This window comes from Daucus carota, chromosome 1 (assembly GCF_001625215.2).
Source record: "Daucus carota subsp. sativus chromosome 1, DH1 v3.0, whole genome shotgun sequence".
Taxonomy (NCBI): domain Eukaryota; kingdom Viridiplantae; phylum Streptophyta; class Magnoliopsida; order Apiales; family Apiaceae; genus Daucus; species Daucus carota.
The window spans coordinates 47,939,902-47,956,303 of NC_030381.2; the positions used below are offsets into that span (position 1 = coordinate 47,939,902).

Here is a 16,402-nt window from a genome sequence, read left to right on the forward strand (position 1 = left end):
TATGGGTTTATAAATACAGTTCCGGTCTAGAACTTAAATTGTCTAGAGATAAGGGCTCAAATTAACCTACACTAAAAGCCCAAATGGCACTGGCCCAAAATACTGCACAAACAGGTGAAGTTACTGATGAAATGGGTTTTATATCAAAGGGGGCACTCATTCTGTCCAAAAATCTCACATAAACCATCCATTAAAAAACCATATCAATTATACCACTAAATTGAGTATGTATATCATTCCTTTTGATGACGTAATGGTAATTGAGGAAGAACGTTAAGTTTTTAAACTTTCTGTCCCAATTCAAACTTGAGGGGTCGAATTTATGACCTCCCAAATGCATTTTATCCCGAATGAATAGTTTTTAGGGCTTTTATTCCACTTACATGTTTTTATTAGGTTGACCCGATTAACCTGTTCAATTTATCTTTTTTTCTAGACGCCATGTCGGATGCATGCCGGAAGCAACGTTGATGAACACATCAACTTTGAATTGGGACAAAAAGTTTAAAAACTTAACATTTTCTGTCAATTACCATAACATTATTAAACATAATGATATATATACTCAATTTAGTGGTCTAAATGATATGGTTTTTTAATGGGTGGTCCAGGTGAGATTTTTGAGCAGAACAAGTGGCCCCTCTGATATAAAACCCTTAATAAAATGAATGATTTGGCTTCAGATCGGTAATCAGTAGTTTTTCAATATTACAAAGTGTTGATATTTGATAATCGGACTTATGTTATACGATTGTTTTGTGTGTTATAATCTAGTTGCAAATAATAAAAAATTATTTTCATACTAAATAAGCTCTTGTTGCTAATTTTTATTACGAGTAAGGATGTATAAGTAGAAGGGAGGAGACAACATTTATATTGATCGGCATTTTTAATAATATATAATGAGAAAGTCTATACTTGTTGAAATGAATTACCGATTATGAGTTGGGTTTCTTAGAAATCCACTCTCTTTAAAGTTTTTGGAGTCTCATCTTAACACGACACAAGCAGTTATCTATTTTTATTTTTTAAAAACTCTTTAATATCTCGAAACAGAAGCTCCGAAACATCCATGGATACCCAACTGCTAATAACAAGGGATTGAGTGGGCTCAACAGTTTTGATATCCAAATTAACTGGGCCTGATATTCTGCAGAGGTTCCTGCAAATCCTTGCTCGACTATACACTATAAAAGCATTCTTCTGTCTTAGTTCCGGACGCAGGACATCGGCATGTGCAGGATATCGACGATATAATGACGACCGTATATGTGCAAAATAACAACTCTATTACTGCACATTCATTGGCAGCATTTTAACACATAGCATATAATCAATACTGGTGGAACATTGTCAAACAAAAATGTTTCGCAGGACATCGACGGTGTAATGGCGACGGTATATAAACACACAATGCAGAAGAACACATAATGCAGAATAACAACTCCATTACTGCACATTCATTGGCAGCATTTTAACACATAGCATATAATCAAAACTGGTGGAACATTTTGAAACAAAATAACTACTCCCTCCGTCCCACCCATTTCTTATCAAATGGGTTGGGCACGGAGGTCAAGGAATATGTATAAAGTAATTGAAAAGGGGAAGAAAAGTGGGTAAAGTGGTGGGACCCATTGATTTTTAATGTATAAAAAGAAGATAGTGGAGTAAAAGTAGTGTGAAAAGGAAAGAAAAGTGGAGAAGTGGTGGGACCCGTTGACTATTTTTGGTAAGTTTTGAAATGTAAAGAATTGGGTGGGACATCCCAAAAAGGAAAGTGTAAAGAAATGGGTGGGACGGAGGGAGTACATCTTTTTCATTGTTAGACATGTTGTTCGTCCGATGGAGAATGTCGTTGCAGAACAAAGAGAGAAATTTCACCACTGAAAAGGTTGCAGAACAAATGCAGGATAATATCTCTCCCATAAACTCAGCAACAAAATAATTGACGCTACGATCGTAGAAGAAATGAGTGAACGCTTAATTTGGAAAGATAAAGTAGTTAATTTTTAAATTTTATAAAATTCTAGTTAAACTACAGCCGTTAGATGAGAATGAAATGAAGGGTCAGGATTGAAACTCTGGGAACTCCAAAAAAAAAAAGTGGAACCCCAAATAATTTTTCTCTAGCAGTTATTATATCATATAATATAATAGTTGAGAAGCCGCGCGTTGCGGCGGCCTATAAAAATTATATTAATAATTCAATAATAATAATTGTATAATGCAATAATTTTGTGTCTGTTTATAAAAAGTATATTAATGATTAAAAATTAATATTTGTAGGATAAAATAAATTTTATAATATAAAAATCTTGATGTAATACCAATACTAATATATAAAATTGCAAAATTGAACTATAATTCATGTTGAAAAAATGAAAATAAATTTCTACACGTAATTAACAATTCAAAGCACGACGAATCTTAATTTTATTTGTGTTTTTGTTTTTTAAAAAGTAATCATTTTCTTACATTGTCACCTTCCTCCAATTTTTTTGGATTAATTGTGCACAAAAACATCTAACTTAAATCCGTGAGATAGCAGTCTATAACTACCCATACTTGTAACAACCTATATTTTTTAATACTGTATGAACAGTCTTCACTTAAAAGTTGTTTGAACGGAGCAAACAGATAATGCATTAATAATTTTTTCCTGTGTACAAAATAAGTCATATAAAAATTAACAACAAACATGTCCGATGAATAAAACAAATATTATAAAAATATAACCAACAAACATACATCACTAATAGTTATTTTATTGATATCATCCATCAATATCATGTCAAGACTATATTCTTCTCCCGTGTTTGGATTTGTCGACTCTCACGTAGCGGTCTATAACTACCGTTGCTTGCAACAATCTTTATATTTTTTAATACCATATAAACAGCCTTTACTTATCGTTGCAGAAGAACGGCACCGGGTTAGAAATCGAGCAAGAGAACTATCACCAGAGAGAGTTAGGGTTGTGGTATAAAGGGAGAAGGTTGTGTTTAGATGATCCAAAACCCTACAACCTAAGGGGTATTTATAGGTGCAGAGAGACTTGTGTGTTATTTTTTCCCATAATTAAATAATCTGAAACAAAATCAGATTAAAACTTTCAAACTGCTATATTCCATAAATAATTTGAAACAAAATCATATTCTGAAACTTGCTTCTAATATATCCGAAACTAAAAAAGGTAGTTTTAATTTTTGATATTTTTTATCCAAAAATTCCTGAAAATTAGAAAAATAGAACTGAGCGATGTGAGAGACCAGAGACGGCACCTACACGCCCCTCGCTTCTCCTTTATATAAGTATATCAGATTAAAACTTTCAAGCTGCTATATTCCATAAATAATTTGAAACAAAATCATATTCTGAAACTTGCTTCTAATATATCCGAAACTAAAAAAGGTAGTTTTAATTTTTGATATTTTTTATCCAAAAATTCCTGAAAATTAGAAAAATAGAACTGAGCGATGTGAGAGACGCCACCTACACGCCCCTCGCTTCTCCTTTATATAAGTATATTGATAGTGTATATTTATGTATTGAATTAGGATATAGGTTTTTTGTTTATAAATTAAGCTGCTCATTATTATATCAAATATACATAGTAGGCGAAGAAAATATTTAGAGAAAAGAAGTCACAAAGCTCAACAAAATGTGGACGGAGTAATTTGAAAATTCCAAATTACAAACAAACAAAAAAGCAGTCAGTAAAGAATTTCCTAGTCAGCGAAATATTAGTAAAATTAGCATGTGAACGTTTTCAATCATTTTTTTAATAACAACATTTTCTTTGTCCCCATTATAGCTAGGTAAGATTCCGCGCAACTCTAGTTGACATTGAGTTCGAACTAATACTATGTTTAAACCTATATCCGATTCTTTCGATATTCCCTCAGTCTCATGACAATATCTATTTATCTCAAATTTTAATATCATTGTTATATTTACTTCTAAAAACAAAAATGAATTTTCTTTCACCAATTTTACTTGTAACAAAAGCTTGTCTTAAAATTATTCCTCAAATCAAAGTAATAATATGGATAAGATGAAAATTATGAATGATGTTATAATGTAATATATTTTAAAAATAATTTGTATTATATGATGGTGGAGGAATAATATTTATATATATTTTATTTGAGTATAAATCATCTATAAATATTTCTAATTTATAAATGAAAATAATTTTTTATTTATTCTGGTCTCTACAATTGACTTCATTAAACAAATACTATTTATTTTTAAAGGGGATCGACTTTTTTATATCTCAATTAAGATAGACTTTTTTTTTGTTCAGTTTACGCATATTAAGAAGTTTTAAATGATAATGTCTTATTAAATCTCTACTCATATGAGTATTTCACTAATTTTTATAGTTTGTTAGTCTTACATATATCAAGAAATTTTAAATGGTTGTACCTTATTCAATTTCTACTCATATTTATTTAATTGAATTTTATAATATTATATTTATTTTAAAATATAGGTTGTTTGATTTTACGTATATCAAGAAATTTCAAATGATTCGACTATACGGTCAAAAATAGAGAAATGTGTGTTAAAATGTCGAAGATTTATATTTCAAAATAAAAAAATATTATTTAAATGATAAATACATATAATAAAGGATAATATTGAAAAATTAAAATTTTATTTTCTATCGGAAGAGAAAAACTCAACTAATATAAGATAAAAAGATTTCGGAAAAAGATCCATCTAAATTAGGATTAATGATGGGAGTAATTATTTATTTGTTGCTTTAACTTGCTTATTAGTGATTAGATAAATAAATCATTCCACTCGGATGTTTCCTGGTGAAAGTGTTTGACTGCACATGGATATAACCAAATTCCCCCACGCGTGACGCGTGATCAAAATATTCAACTCGTTAACTATTCTGCCTAACTTCACTCCCTCTGGCCTCTATATATATTCTGCCTGCTTATCGTTCTCTCTCAAATCAAACAAACTCACACCTCTTCCAAACTCAACTTCCATCAAATGGCTGCTACCATGAACATATGTCACCACAACTTTCCGCTTAGCAACGACTACCAAACTGCAAATCGCGGCCCGAGGTCGAGGGTTCGAGCCTTTCAAGAAGCTACACAAGAGGCTCAAAAACCTTCAAAAATGACCACCCGTTTAGCAGAATCAGTCTCCCACATGTTGCATCTTCATATTGAGAAACCAAAGCCAAAGAGCTTAAGGACAATGATTAATTCACATGATAAGCCAATTTTGTCACCTAAGGAAGATATTTCGGACAAATGGCGCCAAATTCAGGGCTCTTCTGGCTGGGGAGATCTTCTTGATCCTCTGCACCCCTGTCTTAGACGTGAGATTCTTAAGTACGGGGAGTTCGCGCAAGCTACTTATGATGCTTTCGACTTCGATTCCTTCTCGGAGTATTGTGGGAGTTGTAGGTTCAGTCGAAACAATTTGTTAAATAAACTAGGACTTCATTACCATAACTACAATGTTTCTAAGTACATTTACGCCATGTCACACGTTGACGTTCCTCAATGGCTAAAGAAATCCCACGTCATGGACTCGTGGAGCCGGGACTCGAATTGGATGGGGTATGTTGCGGTGAGTGATGACAAGGAGTCTAGGAGAATTGGGAGAAGAGATATAGTTGTGGCGTGGCGAGGCACTGTGGCGCCAACAGAGTGGTACGAGGATTTACAGAGGAAATTAGAGCCTATTGGAGCAGGGGAAGCGAAAGTAGAACATGGATTCCTAAGCATTTACAAGGCGAAAAACGAGTACACTAGGTATAACAAGTCGAGTGCCTCGGAACAAGTTATAACAGAACTGAAAAGGCTGGTGAAATTGTACAAAGAAAGAGGTGAGGAGGTGAGCATTACAGTGACTGGCCACAGTCTTGGTGGCGCATTGGCAGTGCTCAACGCGTATGAGACCGCGACTCTTGTTCCTAATGTGCCCATCACGGTGGTTTCATTTGGGGCGCCTAGAGTTGGGAATATAGCATTTAGAGACGAGTTGCATCAGAAAGGGGTCAAGACATTGCGGATTGTTGTGAAGCAGGATTTTGTGCCTCGGATGCCTGGGATTGTGCTTAATGAAAGCCTGCAGAAATTTGATGACATAACTGGGACACTAGAGTGGGTTTATGCACATGTTGGAGCTGAACTGAAGCTTGATGTTCGCGCTTCACCTTACCTTAAACGAGGATTCAACGTACTAGGGTACCATAGCCTGGAAACATACCTTCATCTGGTGGATGGATTTGTGAGCACAGAGTCATCGTTCCGGACAGAAGCTAGAAGGGATGTTGCACTGGTAAACAAGGCATGCGATATGCTAGTGGAAGAATTAAGAATTCCACATTTTTGGTATCAAATGGCTAACAAGGGGTTAGTATGTAATGATCATGGAAGGTGGGTAAAACCCGAAAGGGACCCTGAAGATGTGCCTTCACCTACTAGTGAAGGACAGTATAATGTATTTCATCACTTAGAATCTAATTATCAAGGAGCTTGAATCATTCATATAATACTTGGATTCCAGTATGAAGATAATTAAAGATCTTTGTCTATCATCCAAACGGACATTGAAAAGATAATAACCAAACAGACATTTTAACCTCTCAGCTTATCACATTAAGTCACGTTAAGTCATAAGTCACAATTTTAACCTTAGCCAAACGGGCTCTCTAACTATATACAAGTGGGATGCACCAGAGGAAGACAAAAGAATTGCAGCATATGAACATAGATATATAGTCAGCTAAGATTAGACAAGGACAGGATAAAATAATTCAGCCCCCCATATTGACCAACTACATTAAGACATTCATCCTATTCAAATTGCAATAATAGTAGCACTCATTATCTTATCCTAGAATTGTATAAATTTTGTAACAGATTCAAGTAACTTGAATATCTCTGTCTTTCTGTATTCATGGAGAAAAACAATGTTCTGCATATAGTAATGTTTCCATGGCTAGCAATAGGACATCTTGGACCTTCTCTTCGCCTGGCCAAGATACTAGCGCGAAAAGGTCATAAAATTTCATTTATTTCCACCCCAAGAAACATCCAAAGGCTCCCAAAAATACCTTCAGATTTAGTCCATCTTATTGATTTAGTCACCTTTCCATTACCGCAAGTTGAGAACTTATCTCCACATGAAGAATCTTCGATGGACATACCAAACTCGAAAGCCCAGTTCTTGAAAATAGCCTTTGATTTACTAAAATCAGATTTATTAACCTTTCTTGAAAATTCAAGGCCAAAGCCAGATTGGATACTATATGACTATGCTTCTTTTTGGTTACCTTCACTTGCAGCTGAGCTTGGTATTTCAACAGCTTATCTGTGTCTATTCAGTGCTGCTTTTATGGGTTTTCTAGGACCACCTTCATTTTTGATGAGTGGGGAGGATGGAAGATTAAAAGGTGAAGATTATACTGTGGTGCCTAAATGGGTTCCATTTGAATCTGATGTTGCTTATCGCCTCCATGAGGTCATGAAGAATTTTGATGGTGAATCTGGGAATGAATCACGTACATCTGATTCAGTAAGATTTGGCGCTTCCATAGCTGGATGTGACTTGGTATTGATTAGAACTAGTATTGAGTTTGAGCCTGAATGGTTGCATCTGGTTTCTGAGCTTTACAAGAAACCAGTTGTACCAGTGGGACTTTTGCCACCATCTAGTAATGAATTCGATTATGATGATGATGAGTGTGGTTATATTAAGGAATGGCTGGACAAGCAGAAGGTCAATTGTGTTTTATATGTTGCACTAGGGAGTGAGGCAGTGCTGAGCCAGGAGGAATTGAGTCAGTTGGCTTATGCATTGGAGCGCTCTGAGCTGCCCTTCTTTTGGGTCCTAAGAGAGCCTCCCTGGTTGGGGAATGGATCACAGCTTCAAGTACTTCCTGAAGGGTTCATTCAACGAGTCAGAGGTCGAGGGATCGTTCATGTTGGATGGGTTCCACAGGTGAAGATACTTAGTCATTCAGCTGTTGGAGGTTTCTTGACTCATTGTGGTTGGAACTCAGTCATTGAGGCACTTGGATATGGCCGAGTTCTAATACTTTTTCCAGTAATGAATGACCAGGGAATAAATGCTAGGCTTTTGAACAGAAAAAAAGTTGGTTTTGAAATTCCTAGGAACGAGAAAGATGGAACATTCACAATTGACTCAGTTGCAGATTTGTTGAGAATGGCTATGGTGAGTCAAGAGGGCGAATCAGTGAGGAACAATGCAAAAGAGATCAAGGACTTATTTGCAGAAGGGGTCGAGAATGACAAATACATAGCAAATTTTGTATCACAACTTGAAAGTATTAGGGCCTCCCATCTAATGTAATGAACAAATATAATGAAAGTAAAGCAAATACATGTACGCTTAAGAAACTATACACTTGTAAATGTGCTCTGTACTGTTAGCCATGCGCAAACTACAAACCACTATAATCTTTATTATTATGTTCATCAAGCTAAGGAAGCACTCCTGGAAATTTGTGACAAAGCATCTTCAAACTGATCATCATCTGGCTTCTCTGCAGCCAAAGGGGGCGGAATGAATGATTTGAATACGAATTCCATGTCAGGTTCTTCCTTCAGATCTTCCCGAGCAACCTCCAGTGCTGTGTCGTGGAATGATCTATATAATTTCTTGGAGCAAACATATGCAAAAATGAAGGAAAAGATTGGTAGCGGTATTAGAATTGGCGTGTAATAGAACTTGTTCACTCCAAAGTAACCAAACATGGTGAGTTGGAACAGGATCAAGGCTGCAACAATGCGAGTATGTATGTGAGGCCACATCTGTCCGTAGCTTTCATACGAGGGAACAAAGACTTTTAGTACCTGGTTTAGTAGAATTGTTATCAGAAACTTTTGGAACCAAGGTAAATAAAAAATTTAATCGTGTGCTGTGTTTATAATAAGGTAACCAACTCAAGTGGCAGTTAATAATGAGATAGAATGCTAAATAAACTATGGTTGTTACCTGATTCCGAAGAACGAGCCAACCCACGCCAAAGTATATCACCCCGAATAGAATTATAATAGGAGCAATCACACTATAGCAGAAGACGATTGTAAGAATGAGCAGATCACCAGGGATTCTAGTGGCATAATTAAGGTCACCAGGAGTCCAAGCTTCCTTCAATTCGGCCTCAGTTTTACATAAATACTTCCTCTTTAGGTGAAATATGATTAAAGGAACTAATCTGGAGAGCTCAAGCCCATAGCCGACAAAGAACCTGCAGGTATTGAAAGTTAAAACATCACTTACCTCTCATGGACTTAAAAATATGAGATTTCTCTTCTGGTAAATTCTCCTCCATAAGTGACAAATAAAAAGGAAAATTTGTCATGTAATATGCCTGGAACATAATAAGGATGTACAAATTTGAACAGTATGTACTCTGGCGAGAAGTACAGAAGACATTTCGACCCTCACACAATTAACAAACAAGTACAATGGTAAAAATATGTGTGCAAGTGACTACATTCATCTCCTTTGAAAACTATATAGTTGAGTACTGGAAAGCAGAATACTCCATATGATGATTCATATGCACATTATGGACTTTTCATTTGTGCCTGATATGATGTATATGTAACAGTCTGGTAATAGCTTCTACACGGCATTAATAATTGCCAACCAAAGGCAATTATCATAAAGTAAAAATGAAGATGGCACGAAATTGAAGATGTATCTTACTTGAGAGCCACAAAAGTCAAGAAGAACGTTGCATTTCCAGGAAGGCTTTTCGCTAGCAGAGGAATAATATCGTCTGGACTTTTCTGGATGGTTTTGAATGTACTGAAAAGAGTTCCACCCAGTGTAACACCAATAAATACATTCAACACAGAGAAATAAAAATATTTCCCAGAGGCGGCCCTCACAGCATGGCTTTCTGAAGGAATGCCCTCAGCCTTGGATAAAAATAATAGCAATTTTGGCAGCATAGATAGAAAAATAATAAGCGCTAGCTGAGGAAGGTAGGCTTCTAACACCGTTCTAAGTGCATCCTGCTTCACCACTGGCTTTATAAATGGGATTATTTTTTTCAGGTTTGCTAGAGTGGTAAATGCAGAAACTAGTCCAATTGGAATCATGTAGAAAGCTATAGTCAGAAAGACAATGAAATAAACCACATACTGCCTCATCTGCCTACTATAGAACTGTTTTGGAAGATTACTCCATATAACTTGACGGGGTTCAGGAGCATTTACAACAGTCCATGTGTCAACCATACGGGCATGTAGGTTCTGAGCTGCAGATGCTGCACTTAGCCTGCTTTTGAAGAAAACAAGAGCTGAAGCTTGCTGTTTCTCTCTTAGAACCACTTTCTGTTCAGCTTCTAATTTGGGTATAAGCTCATCAATTTTTTTAGTACAGTAGTCTATTGTATCTACCTTAGCACCAATGAGACCAAGGAAACCAGTTCTGTTCTTTGGCCTCGTTCCCTCAGGCTTGCCTTTTTCTTTAGACTCCGCATATACAGCTTCAGCATGTGCAAGCTTCTTTTTGTACCCTTCCAACTCCTGCCATATCTCGTCGACCTAACCAAATAAAAGAATATTAAGCTAAAAATTCTGTTAACCTACAAAATTGCATTAGAGGAACAAATAGAGTGCTGAGATATGATCAACCTGCCTCTTATATTTGATTTAATGTGTGTACCATGTGTGTAATATATGTTGATAAGAAAGCATCATCATATGTGCAACAAAGTAAACTTAGCACACAATGAAAAATGTCCACACATGACATTAACATAGAGCTAACTTGATTGATACATTTACCTTCTCGTTGTCTGTAACCACCATTGATCTGTAAAATGTATCGAGATAAAGTGCTTTAAAATATGAGTCAACTTGCTCCTTTCTAGTCTGACCTGCAGGAGGAGCAGGTATGTCTCTAACTAGAACAGCAAATTGCTCAGCTTTCACTTCAGGAGACTTAAGTGCCGCAGCTCTCAAATCAGATACATGACTGTATGCCTTCCATAATAAGTAATATGTTACAAATGAAAACCAATAGACAGCAAAGACAAATCCCCATAACCGATTACTTTTTTCCTGCAACCATAGTTGGGAAACCATATTAAGTTCATAACAAAATGAGAGCTAATGCATTAAACATTACTTAGATGTTTCCCATAGATAGTGAGAGGAACAAGTAAGTGTCAAACTTACTTTGATGTTTCCCATAGATAATTTGTCAAGGTCGGTAAAAGTCCCATTGCTGGTAGTCTTGTTGCTTTTACCGTGATCTGTAACAGCCAGCGGGAGAAGCAGAGGTAGTAGTATAAGGCCAGCAAAGACCAATATCCCCAATGCTGAAAATAAAAACTAATAAATATTGGAGCACAAAATGGTTTTACGTAAAAAAAAAAAAAAACAAGCCTCGATTTCAGGTTGCAGAATGCAGACATTGTAAAATTCATTAAATTTATCAATATGAAGCTACTAACGCCTTGCATAGGGACGTAAATTAGTCAAAGTGTTCACGAGTTATTCAAGCTTGACTCAGTATTCAATATCAACTCAGACGATAATCAAGATGAGCTTGAGCTATTCATATAATTTATAAAGCCGAGAACTTGGCTCCAAATTTTAGAATTCTTGAAGGTTTTTTGGTACTCAGATTCCTCACTCTGTTTATCAATTGAACAGCATCTACAGGCTAAATAATCCGGTTTACAGATTCCTAATTTCCACTTATCTATTCTTATAATGTACTGATTTCACATGAATTCTTCTAATAGTCTGTTATATTCCTGACAGATTCTGCTGATAATTCTTCAATGCCTCATGAATTCTTCTTTTAACTACATCAAGTTATGCTACTAATTTCCAACTTAACCTTGATGTGCAGTTAACTTGCCATTAAATTATGCAAAAGTAGACAGTACATACCAAAAGATTATTTGAATTTGGGGGAAAGATGCAACTAAATAAAAAAACTAAACTATCATCAAAGTTGATGTGCATTATAGGGTGTTTGTTTCGGACTTTTAAGTCCAACTTCTGGATTATAAGTTATGAGCACTTATTCGTACCGTTTGTGTAATAAGTCAAGAAGCACTTATAAAAAGCTAGGAATGCTAGCTTTTGTCTTAGGACTTCTGCTTATTTCCCAAACACTTTAATCACTTATAAGTCTTATCTTGCTTCTAACTTCTACTCCACTTATTTATTTTAAGCAATAAGCACTTATTTTAAGCTCACCCAAACGGCAATACAAAGTAAAGTTGGCTTTCTTTGAAGTTAGTTGATAATTGAAGCTCAATTATTACAAATTTGTGGAAAGCACATCACCCCAAATGTTCAGCAACCAATCTAGCAAAATCTTAAGCCGGCTACTATAAAAGTCAAGAAAGCAGTGCTATTATTGGAAATAAAGTGCTGTACATGATTTTAAAAAATTATTTAACTATGCAAATTGTATAAATTAATATAATTGAAAAAGTAACAACAGCAAATTATTTTTTTTTTTTTGATAAATGAGTTAATTCAATAATAAAAAGCCATACGGCATCTACATAAACAGTCGCGTCGAACAAACAAAATACAGAAACAATCACTGATTAATCCATTCATCTTGGAGATAAAATCACGTGATTTGTTGAAGATGATATCTACACAAACTTCGTCACTTTCGCTTCCGTCACAAACAGTTTGAGCTATCGACTGAGAATGCAATCCCTTGACAATTTCTATTACTAAATCAAACATCATACTCACACAAACGGTGAGAAAATAACAAAACTCACACAAACGGTGAGACAACAAAAAACCAAACCAAACGTGATAACCTAACAACCAAATGCGTAAATGAAATATTGGCTAAACCAAGTCAATCTTAGATCTGGGGAACAAAACTCACAGAAACACGATAACTCGGGCCACTTTCAAGGATAAAAGCACCGGGAAGAACGAGAAATCCGTAGTTCCGTGGAATTGAGATCTTAGAAAAGAAGGCCAAATCGGAAAAGGTTTTGAATCCTTAGATCCGGAAAAACAAATGCCAAAGAAGTTTTATTGGAAGAAAAAAGCAAACACAAAAGAAGAGAAATAAAAAATTTTGGGGCTTTCCACCAGTAGAGATCCGGTGGAAGCCCCCGCTGCTATTAAGCAAAGAAAGGGACAGAGGAGGGGAAATTAGGGTTTGCGCCCGCACCTAACTGACTTGCTGAGATTTTAACAGCAAATTATTTTAATAATCTTCTTACATATAATCTAGCTAACACTTTCCCAAATCAGAAATAGAACACCAAATAATACTTTTTGTCAACACAAACAATCCAAGTCTGTACATTAATAACTTAAATCAGAATGATGTACCTAAAGGTTGCATCTTTCAAAAGAAAAGAAAACACAATAATATATTTTCAGCAAAATAAATATGAATAAACACCAGCAGAAATCATACCAGTAGCCAAAAAGACAAAGTAGACAGCAGAATCAACTCCAGAAATACAAATAACATCTTTTTCAGTAGACGAAAAAGCTTCCTGGATCCAGGTAAACGGGTTCCGGGTCTTGTAGCCTGCATCATACGGATCCAGCCCCTTCAAGATCCGGTTAGGATAATAAACCACATTATTCCCAGGTTTCTTTGACAACCAAGAAAACACCAGCATGAGAAGTAGAAAAATGATGAACGACGTCGCCAAGGACGTCAAGAAGGAGCTCAAATCCATCTGGGCATTCTTCTACAACGCAAATGCGGGGGTGTAAACGTGGTTTGTGAAGATGTGCATGTAATAAAATAAACAAGAAGAGGTTAAAAGAATAAGGGTGTTGGGAAGCTTAAACAATGTGCAAAGTCGGAGACAAAAGTAATGAATATGTGTTGATATATATATGTGTGTGCTGTGATGGTTGTTAGAAGTTATATATATTCGTTAAGTGTATTGCTAGCTTGGGTGATGATGACAAGAAGAAAAGAGAAAGACAACAAGTTGTTAGAGCTGGAAAAAGTTATACAAATGCAACTCGGAGGGAACTATGTGAGAAAATGATTTACAAAATTATGGTTTTTGTTCTTTTTTCCTTTTTTTTGAAAGGAAATATTATAGTTTTTGTTCAAACTTGACAAAATTCAAACATTGTTTCTATCATGTATCACGTTATAATCGGGTATTGTGATTGATCTGATGATACCCTCCACTTTACTTTCACCTTAAGATATTATATTATTAACTTTTATTTTATATTATATTATTAATTAATTATCAATATATCTTTAACCTCTTTTCTTAAACTAATATATTTTCCAGCCTTAAAAAATTAATTGTGTATAATGCTTTGGTTCGCAGTTTATGCTAGCTTCTCATAGCATCTCCAACCATAAAAAATCATTAGCTAAAGAAGGTTAGTTGGCTTATCAAAAATAAAAATTATAGTAAACGTCTTCAAAAAACGACACTTCAACCATACCCAGTCCTTATCTATAATTATAGCATCGAACCTCTACCGGTAAAAAATATGTAGGAATATTACACATCATTTATTATCATATTAAACTGATATATCATATTTGTAACAACTTAAATATTAATAACATATTATTTTTTTTATTTTTTTGTCATAACATGGTACTATTTTTAAATTATAATCAACCAATATAGTCAATACAATCGAAGCACAATGTTTTACAAATTCAACAAATTTTACATAACATCTTACGGATCTGATCTAATTTAGCCAACAATTATAATCAACGTCGTTGGACATCCTCTCACATCATTGCAGCATGTAATCGAAGATCAATTTTTGATAACGTTTGTGGGATTAGATCACATCCGTTAATTCCATATTATTGTGATATTTCCGTGATTAAAATTGTACGGATTTCTTTCGACTTTCCCAAAAATTCTAGTATTAATTTAATTGTTTCGACATTTATATTCTAGACATATTTTCCTATGTTTACGCCTATTCTTCCCGTATTTTTATTACTTTACAGGTTTGATATTGGGTCATTTAATTAATCTTATATTTCATAAATAAAGACTTATTTCTGAAATAAAGTGGATAATTTTTTATTAAATAACAAATATAAAATATCATTTTGATATAAAAATATATAAATTTAAAAGAAAATTACAACTTATTTTTATTTTTTAATAAGACGCGCCAAAGCAGGCTCGTTATTTGGTAATATGGAAGTTGCTCCTCTGCTCGTAATCGGACATTGATTGTTTTACTTGTGGCTTACTGGCTTGGTATTATCAGGTGATAATCCCTCTGTCTCTTAATACTTTTCCCATTTGTACTTTTCACGTTTGCCAACACACACTTTTAATCATTAATATTTTTAGTTTTGTATTAGTATTAAATATAAAAATTTCACTGTATTAAAGTACTTATATATACGAATCTAACAAGATCACTCATGACTATATTTGGTCATATGAATTATGCGTAAATTAGTAATTTGTCTCATGTCGTGAACAGTTCCAACATCCCAAATGGGAAAAGTAAAAAGAATCAGAGGGAGTATGTTTTAAACGTGGAAATCTTGATATTATCTGCAGCTATCAGCTATGAATACGGTTCTTCTATATTTTTAAAAATGGCAACCGCGAACAAGGTTTTTCCCATACCAGTTATGATTGGTTAAATTGATTAGGTGTATTTTTTACTAAGAGGAAACATAGATGCTCCAATAAAATTATTTATATTTTTGTTTGTATAAAATTATATCTAAAAACTCACTTGATTTATTAAATATAACCAACAAGAATTTTAGCTAAAACACTTTTAGGATTTGAGATGCTCTTACATCACAAATATGAGATCACCGGCTCTGTTTGGGAATGTCGTGAGAAATTCTTGTGCTTTTAAAAAAGATATTGGTAAGAAAAATGCTATTGTAAAAATCGGTATTTACATATTTTGAGTTATATTATAAAAAAAATGAAAAATTCGATACTGAAATCTACGACTGCTCTCAGCAAATAACAACAAACATATTTTGAAAGGATCTGCTTTTCTTAAAAAGTTTTTTTTTAAGCTAAAAGTTATTGTTCAAAAAAGCTGTTATGTCTGCAACAAGAACAGCGATGGCAGACAGAACTATCTCTTTGACTCATTTTATGCAAATACATAGCTCTTTGTGCACCTCCATTTGCAATGCTAAATGCCTACAATGTCTCTCATTCAGAAAAGCTTCATTATGCTACACGCATATAATAGAGGTCCTCTTGCAATGCTTATAAAAATTCTTTTTAAAATAGCATCTAACATGCTTTCTGAACCAAGAAGCTAGAAAAGTCTCTTCAAGCTGAAGATTTTTCACATGACAAATTCTCTTCTAAATGCCTCATGTGCAATATTCCCATCAAAGCTGATTAAAGTACACATTTCTTAATGCCAGGCCATATTTT

General features: G+C 34.5%; 3 protein-coding genes across 3 annotated transcripts; 2 read left to right on the top strand and 1 right to left on the bottom strand.

Annotated features, from left to right (window-relative positions):
- The first annotated feature begins 4,956 nt into the window (after positions 1-4,956).
- On the top strand, positions 4,957-6,532 carry LOC108203869 (phospholipase A1-Igamma1, chloroplastic). The gene has a single exon (XM_017373075.2). It carries the CDS (start codon positions 5,014-5,016, stop codon positions 6,517-6,519), a length of 1,506 nt encoding a protein of 501 aa, XP_017228564.1. The 5' UTR covers positions 4,957-5,013; the 3' UTR covers positions 6,520-6,532.
- Positions 6,533-6,939: 407 nt separating this feature from the next.
- LOC108203878 (UDP-glycosyltransferase 91C1) lies at positions 6,940-8,405 on the top strand. The gene has a single exon (XM_017373083.2). The coding sequence runs from the start codon at positions 6,940-6,942 to the stop codon at positions 8,353-8,355; it is 1,416 nt and encodes a 471-aa protein (XP_017228572.1). The 3' UTR covers positions 8,356-8,405.
- On the bottom strand, positions 8,285-13,864 carry LOC108203863 (CSC1-like protein ERD4). The gene is made up of 6 exons (XM_017373070.2): positions 13,441-13,864; positions 11,202-11,344; positions 10,809-11,084; positions 9,721-10,565; positions 9,001-9,256; positions 8,285-8,858 (listed from the first exon to the last, which is right to left on the bottom strand). The coding sequence occupies exons 1-6, from the start codon at positions 13,709-13,711 to the stop codon at positions 8,481-8,483; spliced, it is 2,169 nt and encodes a 722-aa protein (XP_017228559.1). The 5' UTR covers positions 13,712-13,864; the 3' UTR covers positions 8,285-8,480.
- Between the last annotated feature and the right edge of the window lie 2,538 nt (positions 13,865-16,402).

What these genes read in the sequence shown, in the direction of transcription:
- LOC108203869 (XM_017373075.2), top strand. Translation starts at nt 5,014, where the DNA reads ATGGCTGCTACCATGAACATATGTCACCACAACTTTCCGCTTAGCAAC.
- LOC108203878 (XM_017373083.2), top strand. Translation starts at nt 6,940, where the DNA reads ATGGAGAAAAACAATGTTCTGCATATAGTAATGTTTCCATGGCTAGCA.
- LOC108203863 (XM_017373070.2), bottom strand. Translation starts at nt 13,711, where the DNA reads ATGGATTTGAGCTCCTTCTTGACGTCCTTGGCGACGTCGTTCATCATT. An exon ending in CTTTGTCTTTTTGGCTACTG is followed by an intron (nt 11,345 to 13,440) that starts GTATGATTTCTG and finishes TTTTATTTTCAG; the next exon opens with CATTGGGGATATTGGTCTTT. An exon ending in TGGTTACAGACAACGAGAAG is followed by an intron (nt 10,566 to 10,808) that starts GTAAATGTATCA and finishes TTATTTGGTTAG; the next exon opens with GTCGACGAGATATGGCAGGA.